At 35.8% G+C, this 14069-nt stretch overlaps 1 protein-coding gene across 2 annotated transcripts in view; it reads left to right on the forward strand.

Moving 5' to 3' along the window:
• The window catches only part of bach2b (BTB and CNC homology 1, basic leucine zipper transcription factor 2b), a 199870-nt gene that overhangs the window by 129432 nt on the left and 56369 nt on the right, over positions 1-14069 (forward strand). For both annotated transcript variants that reach the window (XM_073816721.1, XM_073816722.1), the window contains one exon: positions 9117-9371. In XM_073816721.1, the coding sequence (XP_073672822.1) occupies positions 9117-9371 (255 nt within the window). The remainder of the gene's footprint in view (positions 1-9116; positions 9372-14069) is intronic.

Consider the following 14069-nt stretch of genomic DNA (forward strand, 5'->3'; position numbering starts at 1 on the left):
ATGTTCCATGAAGATTTTTTGTAAAATTCCTACTATAAATATATCAAAATGTAATTTTTGATTAGTAATATGCATTGTTAAGAACTTAATTTGGAGAACTTTAAAGGTGATTTTCTCAGTATTTTGATTTTTTTGCACCCTCAGATTCCAGATTTTCAAATAGATGTATCTCGGCCAAATATTGTCCTATCCTAACAAACCATATATCAATAGAAAGCTTATTTATTGAGCTTTCATGTGATATATACATCTCAGTTTTGTAAAATTTAACCTTATGACTGATTTTGTGGTCCAGGGTCACAAATCAGCTTCACATTGATCCTTTAGCAGCATAACAAACTAATTCAATTTTTTTTTATAAATTACGCACATAAAGTAAGCAATGTGACAAGAATACTCTCTTTGTAATCACTGAATGTCACTCTGTCAGTGTAGCTGTTAATACCGCACAATAAATCTCTTATTTACACTTCTCTTGATTTATAAGGCATTCTTTGCACGTTTCTGATGGAACGATATATCTAAATCGGATACTTTTAATTCATTTTTTTCTGATTAATTGTGTTACCCTAGCAGCTGTGGGATAAAGTGTATTTAGAGCTGTAACTGTGGCATCTGCATGGAAACTATGATTATCATGGTAATTTTAGCAAGGCATGTGTGTGGAGATGGTCACAGGTGAGTTGAGTGTTTTCTGTTGACGAAGCAGCGCAGGCGGCTTTATTCTGTCAGAAGTGTTCTGCTCGGCAGCAGAGAGTGTCTGTAGAGACGGGAAAGAGGACACACATCACAGAGCACATCATATGCTGTCGTCCCCCAAACCGCCATGTCAGGCTTTCCTGCAGAGTGCAGAAGCACAAATGCATATCCATTCCACACGCAGCATGCACCTCTATGAGGACTGAATCTGAGCTGTCGTTTACTAATGTTAGCTGAGATATTTAAACTGCTTTAAAGGTTGACAGGCATGGAAACACCAAGCCCTGCTTTGTTGGCATAGCGAAGCTGTAAAGAAGGCCTCTCGTGGTTTTGTTTATTTTTAGGGTCTCCAATGAGTTTGCATGAAATCTGAAGCCAAGTGGAGAATGTTTGAGTGCTAATTATAAGGACATTAGGTCAGTGTCATTTATATCAGGAAAATTACTGCTTTGTTCAGAGTGGTCAAAAGCCAGAGAGAGAGTGAAAGAGCTAATAAAAGACTAAAAAGAAAAGGGCTTAATCGTGTAGATAAGAGATGCATTCTTCAGCACTTTAAAACTGAAATATATAGTAGGAATTTAGGGAGATAAAGCATAACTGGTGGCCGTTGCGTTCTCAAACGCTCCCTAAACTCTCAGTACATGCAATAAACGAGCTCACTGCATTAAATTACTGCGAACTGAGACGTTCTGAGATGCGGAAAACACCGGATCACGAGATGATCGCCTTAACAATGTGTGAAAACAGAAGCGACGAAGGGATTAGGGACAGAGACTGTGTCAAATCATAATGGCCTAAAACACAACTTTAAAGACCTTTTATGTTAGAATAAGAAGTTTAAATATATTTTAAAAACTACACTTTTTGCCCGGAAGAACTATCGTTTCATATTGTCATGTGACCACTATAAAACTGAGACAGTTTTGCTATCGCAATATCACAATATTGATAATGCCGTTACATCCCTTTTATATAGTGATGAAACAAAGAATCATTGGGGGAAAAAACATTTTTATATTTTCAAAAATGTTCCTTCACATACATGCAATTCACTGTATTTTTCAACTCAAATGACAATTTGGTGCTGTAAAAAAAACATTTTTATTCCTTTTCACGCAAATTATGATTGCGGAGCAGATTATTGATCAATAAGGACTTATTTGAGCATGTTTATTTGTAGCTGTTACATTTTTGGGTTTACATCACACACTCAGCTGCATATCTATAGCATTTCTGGTGTAGTAAACTTGCTCGATAGCTCACCCGGTACAGCTTTGCAATGCAGCGCACCTGAGTCCTGTGAAACATGACAACACCCGATAAATGAGCTCAAACACTTGTAGAAGCAAGATAAAACAGCATTGCTTTGTTTTTATATCTCAACGTTTGCTTTGGTTAACGTTGTCGTTTAGGTTTAGATGGTACAGGTTGCCACAGGTACATTTTTTCCAACAAGCTTGAGTTGTTCTTTTGAGTTTCGGTTCAGCTGAACTAGTTCACCACACCAGTTTGAACAATTCCTTCACAAATCAGTCTTAAATCAGGTTTTTAAGTCAGCACAGACAGTTTAACACATAGTCCTGTTCTCCAGAACAAAGCATTGTTCTTTGGTTTAGCATAGTTCTTTGCACAATACTATATTATGACCTGAAAACACTTTTACCATAGCGTGTGATTTGTAAACCAATACATTTTTTGTGTTTACGTCACACACTCAGCTGCATATCTATAGCATTTCTGGTGTAGTAAACTTGCTTGATAGCTCACCCGGTACAGCTTTACAATGCAGCGCACCTGAGTCCTGTGAAACATTAGTGGCAACACTTGATAAATAAGCTCAAACTCTTGTAGATGCAAGCTAAAACAGCAATGTTTTGTGTTTTTAACTTTGTTATTTGGGTTTAGGTGCTACAGGTTGCCACAGGTACGTTTTTCCAACAAGTTGTTCTTTTGGGTTTCGATTCAGCCGAACCACTTCACCACACCAGTTTAAACAATTTATTCACAAATTAGTCTTAAATCAGGTTTTCAAGTCAGCACAGATAGTTAAATACATAGTCCTGCTCTCCAGAACACTTCATTTTGAATGTATTGTTTATGCCAGTAATGAACTGAGTTTGCACTGCTTATTAAAAAGTTGGATGCACAATCATTTGTCTTTGTCTTGAGGGTATTCATCTCTAAAAGTAAGGCTTCATACTTAGTCTAATCGACTGGTTTTAGATTAGTCTCAGGGCTCTGGTAGTCTTCCAGCCCCTGGAGAAGGCAAAAGTAGAATGCCAGCGACAGCTGTCGGAAACCCATCACGGAGCTCTGCTTTTGATGTGTGTGGGAGTGTTCCTTGCAAAACCAGTTAGCTGCCACGGTTAACAAGATTGAGAAAGGCCTGCAAAATAAAAAGAAGAAAGGGAACGCAAACCCCTCGCATCCCTCAGCAGTTCTAATCGGTAACACGGCCGAGAGTAGTCATTTGTGGTGAGTCTGTGTGCATGTGCATCATCCTTTTGTGCGCAAAATGCACACATCTGAAAATCCCAGCATGGAAAGAGAGCGCATTCCAATTTTTGAAATAGTGTGTTTGGCATCTTACGAACCTTGCAACCACATCTGGAAACATTATTCTTGGAAGACAGGTCATTATCCACCAAAGGCAGCATAGAAAACATATTTAGAGCGAGGAAAGGAAACAAAATAAAAAACAATAATTGAAGTGACCAGTTGGACTGTTGCTGTAAATGTCTGGGAATGCAAGACACAAACTTGCTTATACTTAGGTACAGTTCAGTCAAATCTCACAGCTGAAAACAGTGTTTCCTGCAACACTTTTCAGTAACGGCAATCCCCCACTGCTGAATCGACAAAAGAAACCCAAATTTACCTGGAATGTAAATGCACATAGGTATGGTCTTGGCGGAGTAGATCTGCTATGCTGCTAAATGCTCAAACCATAAAATTAAAAGTAAACATGCTGTTGATGCTAGAGAGAGGAAAATCCCCCATAGCAGATCTAGACAGGTGGTGCTGGGGAAGCGGAGGGCTAAAATGTGACCCTGGACCACAAAACCAGTCATAAAGGTCAATTTAAATTGAGATTTATATATCATCAAAAAGCTTTCCATTGATGTATGGTTTGTTATGATAGAACATTATTTGGCAGAGATACAACTATTTGAAAATCTAGAATCTTGAGGGTGCAAAAAAATCAAAATATTAAGAAAATCGTCTTTTAAGTTGTCCAAAAGAAGATCTTAGCAATGCATATTGCGAATCAAAAAATTAAGTTTTGATATATTTACGTAAGAAAATTAACAAAATATCTTCATGGAACATGATCTTTACTTAATATCCTAATTACTTTTGCCAGAAAAAGCGATCATTTTGACCCATACAATCTGTTTTTGACTATTGCTACAAATGTACCCATGCTACTTAAGACTTTTCGCATGGCGCACAGACATGGCATTAATTAAATACGTCTTGATTATACAGGTAAACGGTAATGAGTACATGAATCCGATTGGCTGGGATCATTGAATTAAATGAACCAGTTAGAGTTTCATGGCTAAACTGTTTACTTCAATTGAGCTGTGGTGTCAACAACATGTGATGCAACCAGCACATTCTGATTCAAAAACAACAGACTCTTATGAACCAGTTCTATAACAGTGAAGCAAAAACAAAGTACCAGTTCATCGGAATCAGATTAAACCGCTCATGCTGTTTGTATATAATGTGCATATCGTTATTGTGGCAAAAACATACAATAACAAAAATGATTCTTTGCTTCATAAGCATGTGGTGCCTTGCAGCCACTCTCCACCTATCTTTGTCTTTTGTTTTCTTCCTTTTCATGCCAACCACAGTGTCCCTCCCACACACATGCACATATGTGCACGCACACTCACACAATGCAGTATAGGATCTCTGAACCCACATGCCGTGTGGTTTGATTTTCTCTGAGAGTGAGTGAGAGAGATAAGAAAGAAAGAAAGAAAGAAAGGGAGGCGTCGGGCCCACTGATTCCATTCTCTTGGTTGAGGAGTTTCCATTTGCACACACAGCCATTTCCAATGACCAAGGACAACTTTCCGTTTTCACGTTTTAATTTGGGCAGCAGTAAACCGTCAGCGTTCGCCAAGGCTCACGGCTTTCACAGGCTCGCTCTGATTGAAGGAGCTGTTTGACGGTATCTACCGCATGCGACCTGCTTCGGATGGAGTCAAGCTTTGAGGGCTTGAGCCCGTCTGCGTCGTCTATACGGAGTACTGCCTATTTTGCCCAGTCAGGAGTTAAATCAAGATGACAAGGGTAAGAAATTTCAGGCCTGTGTCTCTATGGGTCAGAGTTTGCCTAAGGTGCAGTCAGCGGTGGTTGTGGGAGCAGGGAGGAGCGCTGGCTGCACAACCCTCACCGCAGCGGGGCAGACAGGGGCAGCCCTGGCTTCGGGAGGGATGGAAAGAGCAGCGTTGGCTGCCGCTGGAGCTCTGTAGGAATTGTTTAGTCATGCACCGATCATTCCGCGAGCAGAAGTTGGCCCCGGACAACTTAAATAGCTCAGTGTGTTGTGGAAAAGACTGCTGGCAGAGACTGAAAGTAGAGGTTGTGTCGTTTCAAAAGCAGTTTAAATCTGCCTGATTCAGAGCTTAAGCATCCTCTTTTTCTGTATGGCTTTTCACGCTGTGCTTAACCTTGGCTTATCAGCATTTTAAACCCCAGGCTAAAGGCACTTTAACCCTGGGCAATGCAACATTCACACTTGCTGTTTCTTCTGAAAGCTTTTGAAGACGTGCTGCAAATCTGGAAAAGGTAGCATGAGACTACCATGTTTTTTTTTTTCTTTTTGTTCTGACTCTATTTTTTTTATTTTTTTGCATGTACTGTGGTATTCTTGGATGTACCTTGAAATAGCATGTACTATGGTACATGAATTTTAGCACTATGGTGCATATCAAAGCATCAACATTATATTATATAATATGTGACCCTGGACCACAAAACCATAAGGGTCATAGGAGTCCATTTTTTTAGAAGATTAGATTTATACATCATCTGAAAGCTGAATAAATAAGCTTCCATTGGAATAAAAAATTTGGAATCTGACAGTGCGAAAAAAATCTAAATATTGAGAAAATCGCCATTAAAGTTGTCCAAATTAAGATCTTAGCAATGCATATTACCAATCAAAAATTACAGTTTTAATATATTTACAGTAGGACATTTACAAAATATCTTCATGGAACATGATCTTTATTTAATATCCTAATGATTTTGGCACAAAAGAAAAAAATATAATTTTGATCCATACGATGTATTTGTATAACATAAAAAGTGTCCTTAAAAGTCTTACTATAATTTGGTGGCAAATGCAAACTAGTGTTATTTTGGTGGTATTTACATACTAGTATATATTAATATTTTGACATTTTAGTTTTAGTCATTTGTTTATGTGATTTTGTAATTATTAACCATAAAAAACTGCTATAAACCATGTCATATTTTGAGCAAGATGTTGTAGCATCACACAATCAATCATAAACTACACAGTGCTTACCTTATTAATTATGCATGCGCTTTTTTCATGAAACAGTTTACATGCTGTTTAATTTCAGCACCTGAGAGAAAAATGCAAATGTTACTGTAGTGAAGTAAAAATGTTATATGTGTTTAATTATATAATGCTTTTATGTTATTATATATGTAACCCTGGACTACAAAACTAGTCATAAGGTTCAAACTTAGCTTGTTAGGACAATATTTGGCCAAAAATCAAGAATCTGAGGATGCACAAAAATCTAAATGTTGAGAAAATCGCCTTTAAAGTTGTCTAAATGAGGTTTTTAGCAATGCATATTACTATACAAAGGTTAAGTTTTGATATATTTACAGTAGGACATTTACAAAAAGTCTTCATGGAACATCATCTTAATATCCTAATGATTTTTGGCATAAAAGAAAAATGTATAATTTGATCCATGCGGTGTATTTTTGGCTATTGCTACAAATACACCCGTGCTACTTAAGACTGGTTTTGTGGTCCAGGGTCACATATTGCATTCTATTTTATTAAAACAGCTCATGTGCGTATTGCAAGCTGGATTCATCTTAAGTTTCTGACCTTATACCAAAGTCTGAAACAAGACAACCTAGGATTGCGTTTACCTAGAGTTAAGCTTGGCCAAACCCCATCTCTCTCTAAATGAACGGATTTGCCAGGCCTGTTATACATTCAGAGAACATATGCACACCTTGCCAATATTGCAAATAAAATTCCTTAAGAGGATCATAAGGTTATGCTTTATGCTGAGGTCTGCTCCTGACTCGTCATATTCAATCTGCACTTATTCAAATCAGCAGCAGGGCAGAATGCTAATTTGAGGTTAGTGATATTCATTCGCCAGCCCATCCAGCGAGAATCCCTGATGAGATTAAACGTGTCGGACTCATTGTGAGGAGCGTTCTGATACAGGACCTGGGGTACGGGGGCAGGACACATTTGTGTTGATCCAGAATCCAGAGACACTTAAGTCCCTAATCACACATGCACCGGCTGAGCCGCTTTGATGGGTGAAATAAGGGGAAAGGAAAAGCAAAAGGAGCTCAAGGTAATCTTTGTGACTGGATGTCTGAAGATCACATGCACCAGTATCTCTCTGTGCACCTCCTACGTAAGAAGCGATAGCGGAGACCCCACTGTTTTGATAGCTAAATCACCTTCCCCAGCTAATCTACCTCTGCGTGCGCAGGCATAGGATCATTGTTTAAAGTGTGAATGCGTACCTGCTTACATGGGGGTGTGCTGTATGTTAAACGAGTGAGTGTGAATGCTGCGACAGCAGCTGATCCCTGCGCTGGTCGTGTGGGAGGGTTTGGGCTTTGTTTTTGTTGTTTTGCTTTGTGTGTGGTTGTGTGTTTACGAGCTGTAGGTGGCATGTTTAAGGAGGTGGTCACAGTGAGATTGTTCAACCTTGTAGTCAGGATGCACAAGTTTGTTTTGAAGTCTCTGCTGATTAGCATTTTTAATACGTGGGTATCATGAACTGTCAGTGGAAAAAAATTGTTAATCTAGGTTAATATGAATTTCTATGTACAGCTGAGGTCAAAAGTTTACATCCGCCTTTCAGAATTTGCAAAATGATAACTATTTTAGCAAAATAAAAGGGATCATGCAAAATGCATGTTGTTATTGTTTAGTACTGACCTGAATAAGATACTGCACATAAAAGATGTTTGCATATAGTCCACAAGAGAAAATAGTAGTTGAATTTATCAAATGTGCTGTGTTTTTTGTTTAGTGATAGTTGTTTGTGAGTCTGTTGTGTGTCCCAAACAGTTTAACTGCATGCTGTTCTTCAGAAAAATCCTTTAGGTCCTATGAATTATTTGATTTTCCAGCATTTTTGTGTATTTGAACCCTTTCCAACATTGACGGTATGATTTTGAGATCCATCTTTTCACACTGAGGACAACTGAGAGACTCATATGCAACTATTACAGAAGGTTCAAACCATGCATTAAGGGGGTGAAAACTTTTGAACAGACTGTGTACATTTTTCCTATTTTGCCTAAATATCTTATTTTTCATATAGTACTGGCCTTCAGAAGCTACAGAAGATAGTTACATGTTTCCCAGAAGGCAAAATAAGTCAAATTAACACTGATCTTCAAATTCAAAGTTTTCACCCCCCGCTCTTAATGCCTGGTTTTTCCTTCTGGAGCATCAGTGAGTGTTTGAACCTTCTGTAATCGTTGCATATGAGTCCCTCAGTTGTCCTCAGTGTGAAAAGATGGATCTCAAAATCATACAGTCATTGTTGGAAAGGCTTCAGATACACAAAAATGCTGGAAAACCAAAGAATTTGTGGGACCTGAGGGATTTTTCTGAAGAACAGCAGACAGTTTAACTGTTCAGGACAAAGAAGGGACTCACAAACAACTATCACTAAACAAAAAAACACAGCCTTGGATCATTCAGGTAACAACACAGTATTACGAATCAAGAATATGTAAACTTTTGAACAGGGTCATCTGTATAAATTCAACTATTATTTTCTCTTGTGGACTATATGTAAACATCTTTTATGTGAAATATCTTATTCAGGTCAGTAAATAATAAACAGGAACATGCATTTCGTATGATCCCTCTTATTTTGATAAAATAATTAGCATTTTGCAGATTCTGAAAGGGGGGGTGTAAACTTTTGACCTCAACTGTATATTCATTAAACATGTATAATTTAAAGATTTAAAGGGTTAGTTCGTTCAAAAATGAAAATTCTGTCATGAATTACTGTTTATCTTTAGAACACAAGATATTTTTGATGAAATCTGAGGTTTTAGAGAGTGTCGTTTTGCACTTCTGCTCTCGTCTGGATGACATAAGTTGACCCCTCTATGTCTGTCTGTCTCTTTCTGCGCAGGGTGTGAGCGGTATGTCCGTGGATGAGAAGTCTGAAGTTCCCATGTATGTGTATGAGTCGACGGTGCACTGTACCAACATCCTGCTGGGTCTGAATGAGCAGCGGAAGCAGGGCCTGCTCTGTGATGTGACCGTGCTGGTGGAAGGAAAAGAGTTCCGCGCGCACAGGGCTGTCCTAGCCGCCTGCAGCGAGTACTTCCTGCAGGAGTTCGTCACCCAAAGTGACAATGAACTGGTTCTCAGCATGCCAGAGGAGGTATGGATAAACACATTATTATCATATTTGCTGGACAAGTAAAATGATTTAAGATATAATGTCTTGTTTTCTGAATAAAAATTACCCAAATTTTGTTACTTTTTGCTTAAAACAAGCAAAAATATCTGCCAATTGGGCAAGAAAAAAATCTTAAATCAAAGGCTAAACAGTTATTTTTCTTGCCCAATTGGCAGCTATTTTTCCTTGTTTTAATCAAGAAATAACAAAATTTGGATTTTTTTTTTTTTTCAGAAAACAAGACATAATATCTTAAGTCATTGTACTTGTCAAATAAATGCATCCTGATTCCAGAATTCTTAGTATTTTTGTCTTGTTTTTAGTATAAATATCTGAAAATGATTGAATCAGGCTGTATTTACTGGAAAAGTAAAATGACCTAAGATATTATGTCTCGTTTTTAGAAAAAAAATTACCCAAATTTTGTTATTTCTTGATTAAAACAAGCAAAAATACCTGCCAATTGGGGCAAGAAAAATAATCTTGTTTAGCCTTTGATTTAAGATGATTTTTCTTACCCCACTGGCAGATATTTTTGCTTGTTTTAAGCAAAAACTAACAAAATTTAAAAAAAAATTCAGAAAACAAGGCTTAATATCTTAAGTCATTGTACTTGTCAAATAAATGCATCCTGATTCAAGAATTCTTAGCATTTTTTGTCTTGTTTTCTAGTATAAATATCTATAAATTCTGGAATCAGGATGCATTTACTGGACTTAAGATATTATGTCTTGTTTTTTTTTGTTTGTTTTTTAAATGACCCAAAATTTGCTAGTTTTTGCTTAAAATATCTGCCTATAGGGGTAAGAAAAATAATCCTGTTTAGCCTTTGATTTAAGATTATTTTTCTTACCCCATTAGCAGATATTTGGTCTTGTTTTAAGCAAAAAAGAACAAAATTGTGATTTTTTTTTTTCAGAAAACAAGACAAAATATCTTAATTCATTTAACTCATCAAATAAATGCATCCTGATTTAAGAATTATTACTATTTTGTCTTGTTTTCTAGTATAAAATATCTTTTTTTGTAGTGATAGAAAAGTTATTTTACAGATTTACTGTAATTTTACTGTAATGAGACTTCTTTTAAAATGCATCAAAAAACAATGACAAAATCTTACAGAACCCTAATGTTTCAATCATATTGTATGTTTTGGGTACAAATGCTGAAAAAAAAATGCTGACATGGTTTTTCAAGCATGGCTTTTTCAGTGTACTAACTTCATGTACAGTAAAGCATGACTATAATCACCACTCATCACCTGTCTGCCTACCATATGGCAGTGGCCATTATTTTACTCATCTTTATGAGCAATAGCCGTGTCTCTGTAACACACACTCATGCACCTACACGAGCAGTAGTTTGTCTTCTCTCACAGCCCAAAATGCACATTTAATGAACTAGCATCTGTTGCATTAACCCTCCATCTCCGCTCTCCGGTTCTTGGATTTGAAATTAAGATGCAAAGTTTCTCGAAAGCAAAGCATTAGCATAACAAATGGATGTATTTATTATGGTTTCTATTACATAAGAGCACAGTGTGATTTAATGAGACGTACTTGATTCATTTCCTCCTTTTAGACTTCAAGTAAAAATGTAGTGCTTTTAATGATATGTTTAAAGCTCATATTAACTGAACAAAAACAAGGCAGAGATTTCAATTAAGCTGAAGTTGAAAAGTGAGTAAGCATCTTGCAAAGAACTGATGAAGCCATCGGTAAACAAAGCAAAATTATGACTATGAATTTCTATTAATTCTTATAATAAGAGTTAGTTTTATCTACACACTGCAAAAAATGCTTTTCTTACTTAGATTTTTTGTCTTGTTTCCAGCCAAAATATCTAAAAATTCTTGAATCAGGAAGGATTTTCTAGACAAGTAAAAATGTGTGTCTTGTTTTTAGTAAAATAAATCAAAATTAGGTGAGTTTTTGCTTACAACAAGCAAAATAATCTGCCAATGGGGTAAGAAAAATAATCTAGTTGTCTGCTGAAATAAGAATTTTTTTTCTTACCCCATTGGCAGATTATTTAGCTTGTTCTAAGCAAAAACTCACTTAATTTTGACTTGTTTTTACTAAAAACAAGATAATAGTTTTTACTTGTCTAGAAAATCCTTCCTGATTCATGATTTTTTTGATATTTTGACTGGAAACAAGACAAAAAATCTAAGTAAGAAAAGCATTTTTTTTAAGAAAAGAATTATCTACACACTGCAAAAAATGCTTTTCTTAGATTTGTTGTCTTGTTTCCAGCCAAAATAACAAAAAATTCTTAAATCAAGAAGGATTTTCTAGATGAGTAAAAATTATTGTCTTGTTTTCAGAAAAAAAAAGTCAAAATGAAGTGTGTTTTTGCTTAAAACAAGCAAAATAATATGCCAGTGGGGTAAGAAAAATAATTTAGTTTTCTGTTTGAAATAAGATTTTTTTTTCTTACCCCATTGCTTGTTTATTATACAGATTATTTTGCTTGTTCTAAGAAAAATCACTTGATTTTGGCTTGTTTTTTCTGAAAACAAGAAAATAGTTTTTACACGTCTAGAAAATCCATCTTGATTTAAGAATTTAGACAAAAGACAAAATCTAAATAAGAAAAAGCATTTTTTGCAGTGCAGAATCTGTGAAAGCATGAATAATTTTAACAAAGTCATACAAGACAGAAAGATCATAAAAAAATGCATGTTGTTTTTTATATAGTACTGTCCTAAATAAGATATTTTACATAAAATATGTTTACATATAGTCCACAAGACAAAAAAATATTTTTCTTTTATGTCAAAAATCATTAGGATATTAAGTAAAGTTCATGTTCCATTAAGATATTTTGTAAATTTCCTACTATAAATATTATTATTATCATTATATTACAGTTGGACTGTAGTTTTTAACTTCATTAAAACTGTAAAGTACAGCCTTCTCATAAGATTTTTGAATATGTTTGTGCTTCAAATCAAAGTTTGTAATGTTGTGATTGACCTTGTTGCTAGTAGTTTGGTTGACAGGTTATACTACTTTCACAAAGACTTTTTAAAACACTATAGGACGAATGAATGAGAAAACTACTTCTGAAACCATTGAGTTTGAATCTAAACTGCACAGTTAACATTGTGGTCCAAGTGCATGCTAAGATTTAGTGGTTGCCGCATACATTAGCACAGAAAGGCACATGCACACACCTCTGCTTTCCGTGCTCTGGAGTGATTGAGTTTTCCACAGAGGTGTTAATGTGGCATAAGAACACCTCCAGTCATATATTCACACCTCCGCTCATACACTCACTTTCATGTGAGCACGCACATGCACGTCCTCAGAAGTGGGACACTTGTAATGCATGGGACATGTGGTTTGAAGTGGGATACGACCAGTGATTTTATTGTTAACAATTAAAATGTATTTTGTTAAGCTGAAAAAAATGGCAAAAAAATTGAAATAAGTTGAAGTACTAAAATTACTAAATTAAATGCACATAATAAGAAAAACTAAAACTTTGAAGGTAAAGTTTAGCAAAAAAGGAAATTCTGTGATTAATTACTCACCCTTATTTCGCTCGAAACCTATAAGACCTTTGTTCATCTTCTGAACAGAAATTAAGATATTTTTGATGAAATCCAAGAGCTTTCTGACCCTGCATAGACAGCAACGCAACTGACACGTTCAAGGCTCAGAAAAATAGAAAGGACATTGTTAAAATAGTCCATGTACATCAGTGGTTCAACCGTAATGTTACGCGGCTACGAGACTGACCGGAAAGAGAAGAAATTGTTGAGTAAAATCATTATTTATATTTTCTTTGCACACAAAGTATTCTCATGACTTCATAAAATCACGGTTGAACCACTGATGCCACATGGACTATTTTATCGAACAGTTGTGTTGCTGTCTTTTCAGGTTTAGAAAGCTCTCGGATTTCATTGAGAATATCTCAATTTGTGTTCTGAAGATAAATGAAGGTCTTAAGGGTTTTGGGGCTACATGAGGCTGAGTAATTAATGACAGAATTTTAGTTTTGGGGTGAACTATTCCTTTAACATTGAAAATATAGAAGATGCTAATTAAAAACCTTACTACGTATTATAATAGAATATAAATAATAGAAAAATGAACACTGGCTACAACCACATTCTTAGTGTTGAAGTATATGTATTTATTATCTATAAAATTTCATTCAAAGAATGTTGTCATTGAGGGATTTTAAAAACAAGGAAGTGACATGGTTTGTCTGTGCAAAATTGTGATTTAAAGGAGTTCGCTTGCAGAACTAAAATTTACAGATATTTTCCCACCCCCTTGTCATCCAAAATGTTGATGTCTTTTTTTAAGAAGTCGTAAAGAAATGATGTTTTTCGAGGAAAACATTTCAGGATTTTTCTCCATATATTGGACTTCTATGGTGCCCCCGAGTTTGAACTTCCAAAATGCAGTTTAAATGCAGCTTTAAAGGGCTCTAAATGATCCCAGCCGAGTAACAAGAGTCTAGTGTCTAATGAATCTAGTGAAATGATTGGTAATTTTACAATAAAAACCTCAAACGCTGGCCCTAGTCTAGCTCTGTGAGAACTCTGTGTATTCCTGTTCAAGACAGTTAGGGTATGTCGGAAAACTCCCATCTAATTTTCTTCTCAAACTTCAAAATCGTCCTACATTGCTGTTTTTATTTTTTTTATTTTTTGTAAAGGGC

The sequence above is a fragment of the Garra rufa genome, chromosome 13 (genome assembly GCF_049309525.1).
Source record: "Garra rufa chromosome 13, GarRuf1.0, whole genome shotgun sequence".
NCBI classification, from domain to species: Eukaryota; Metazoa; Chordata; class Actinopteri; order Cypriniformes; family Cyprinidae; genus Garra; species Garra rufa.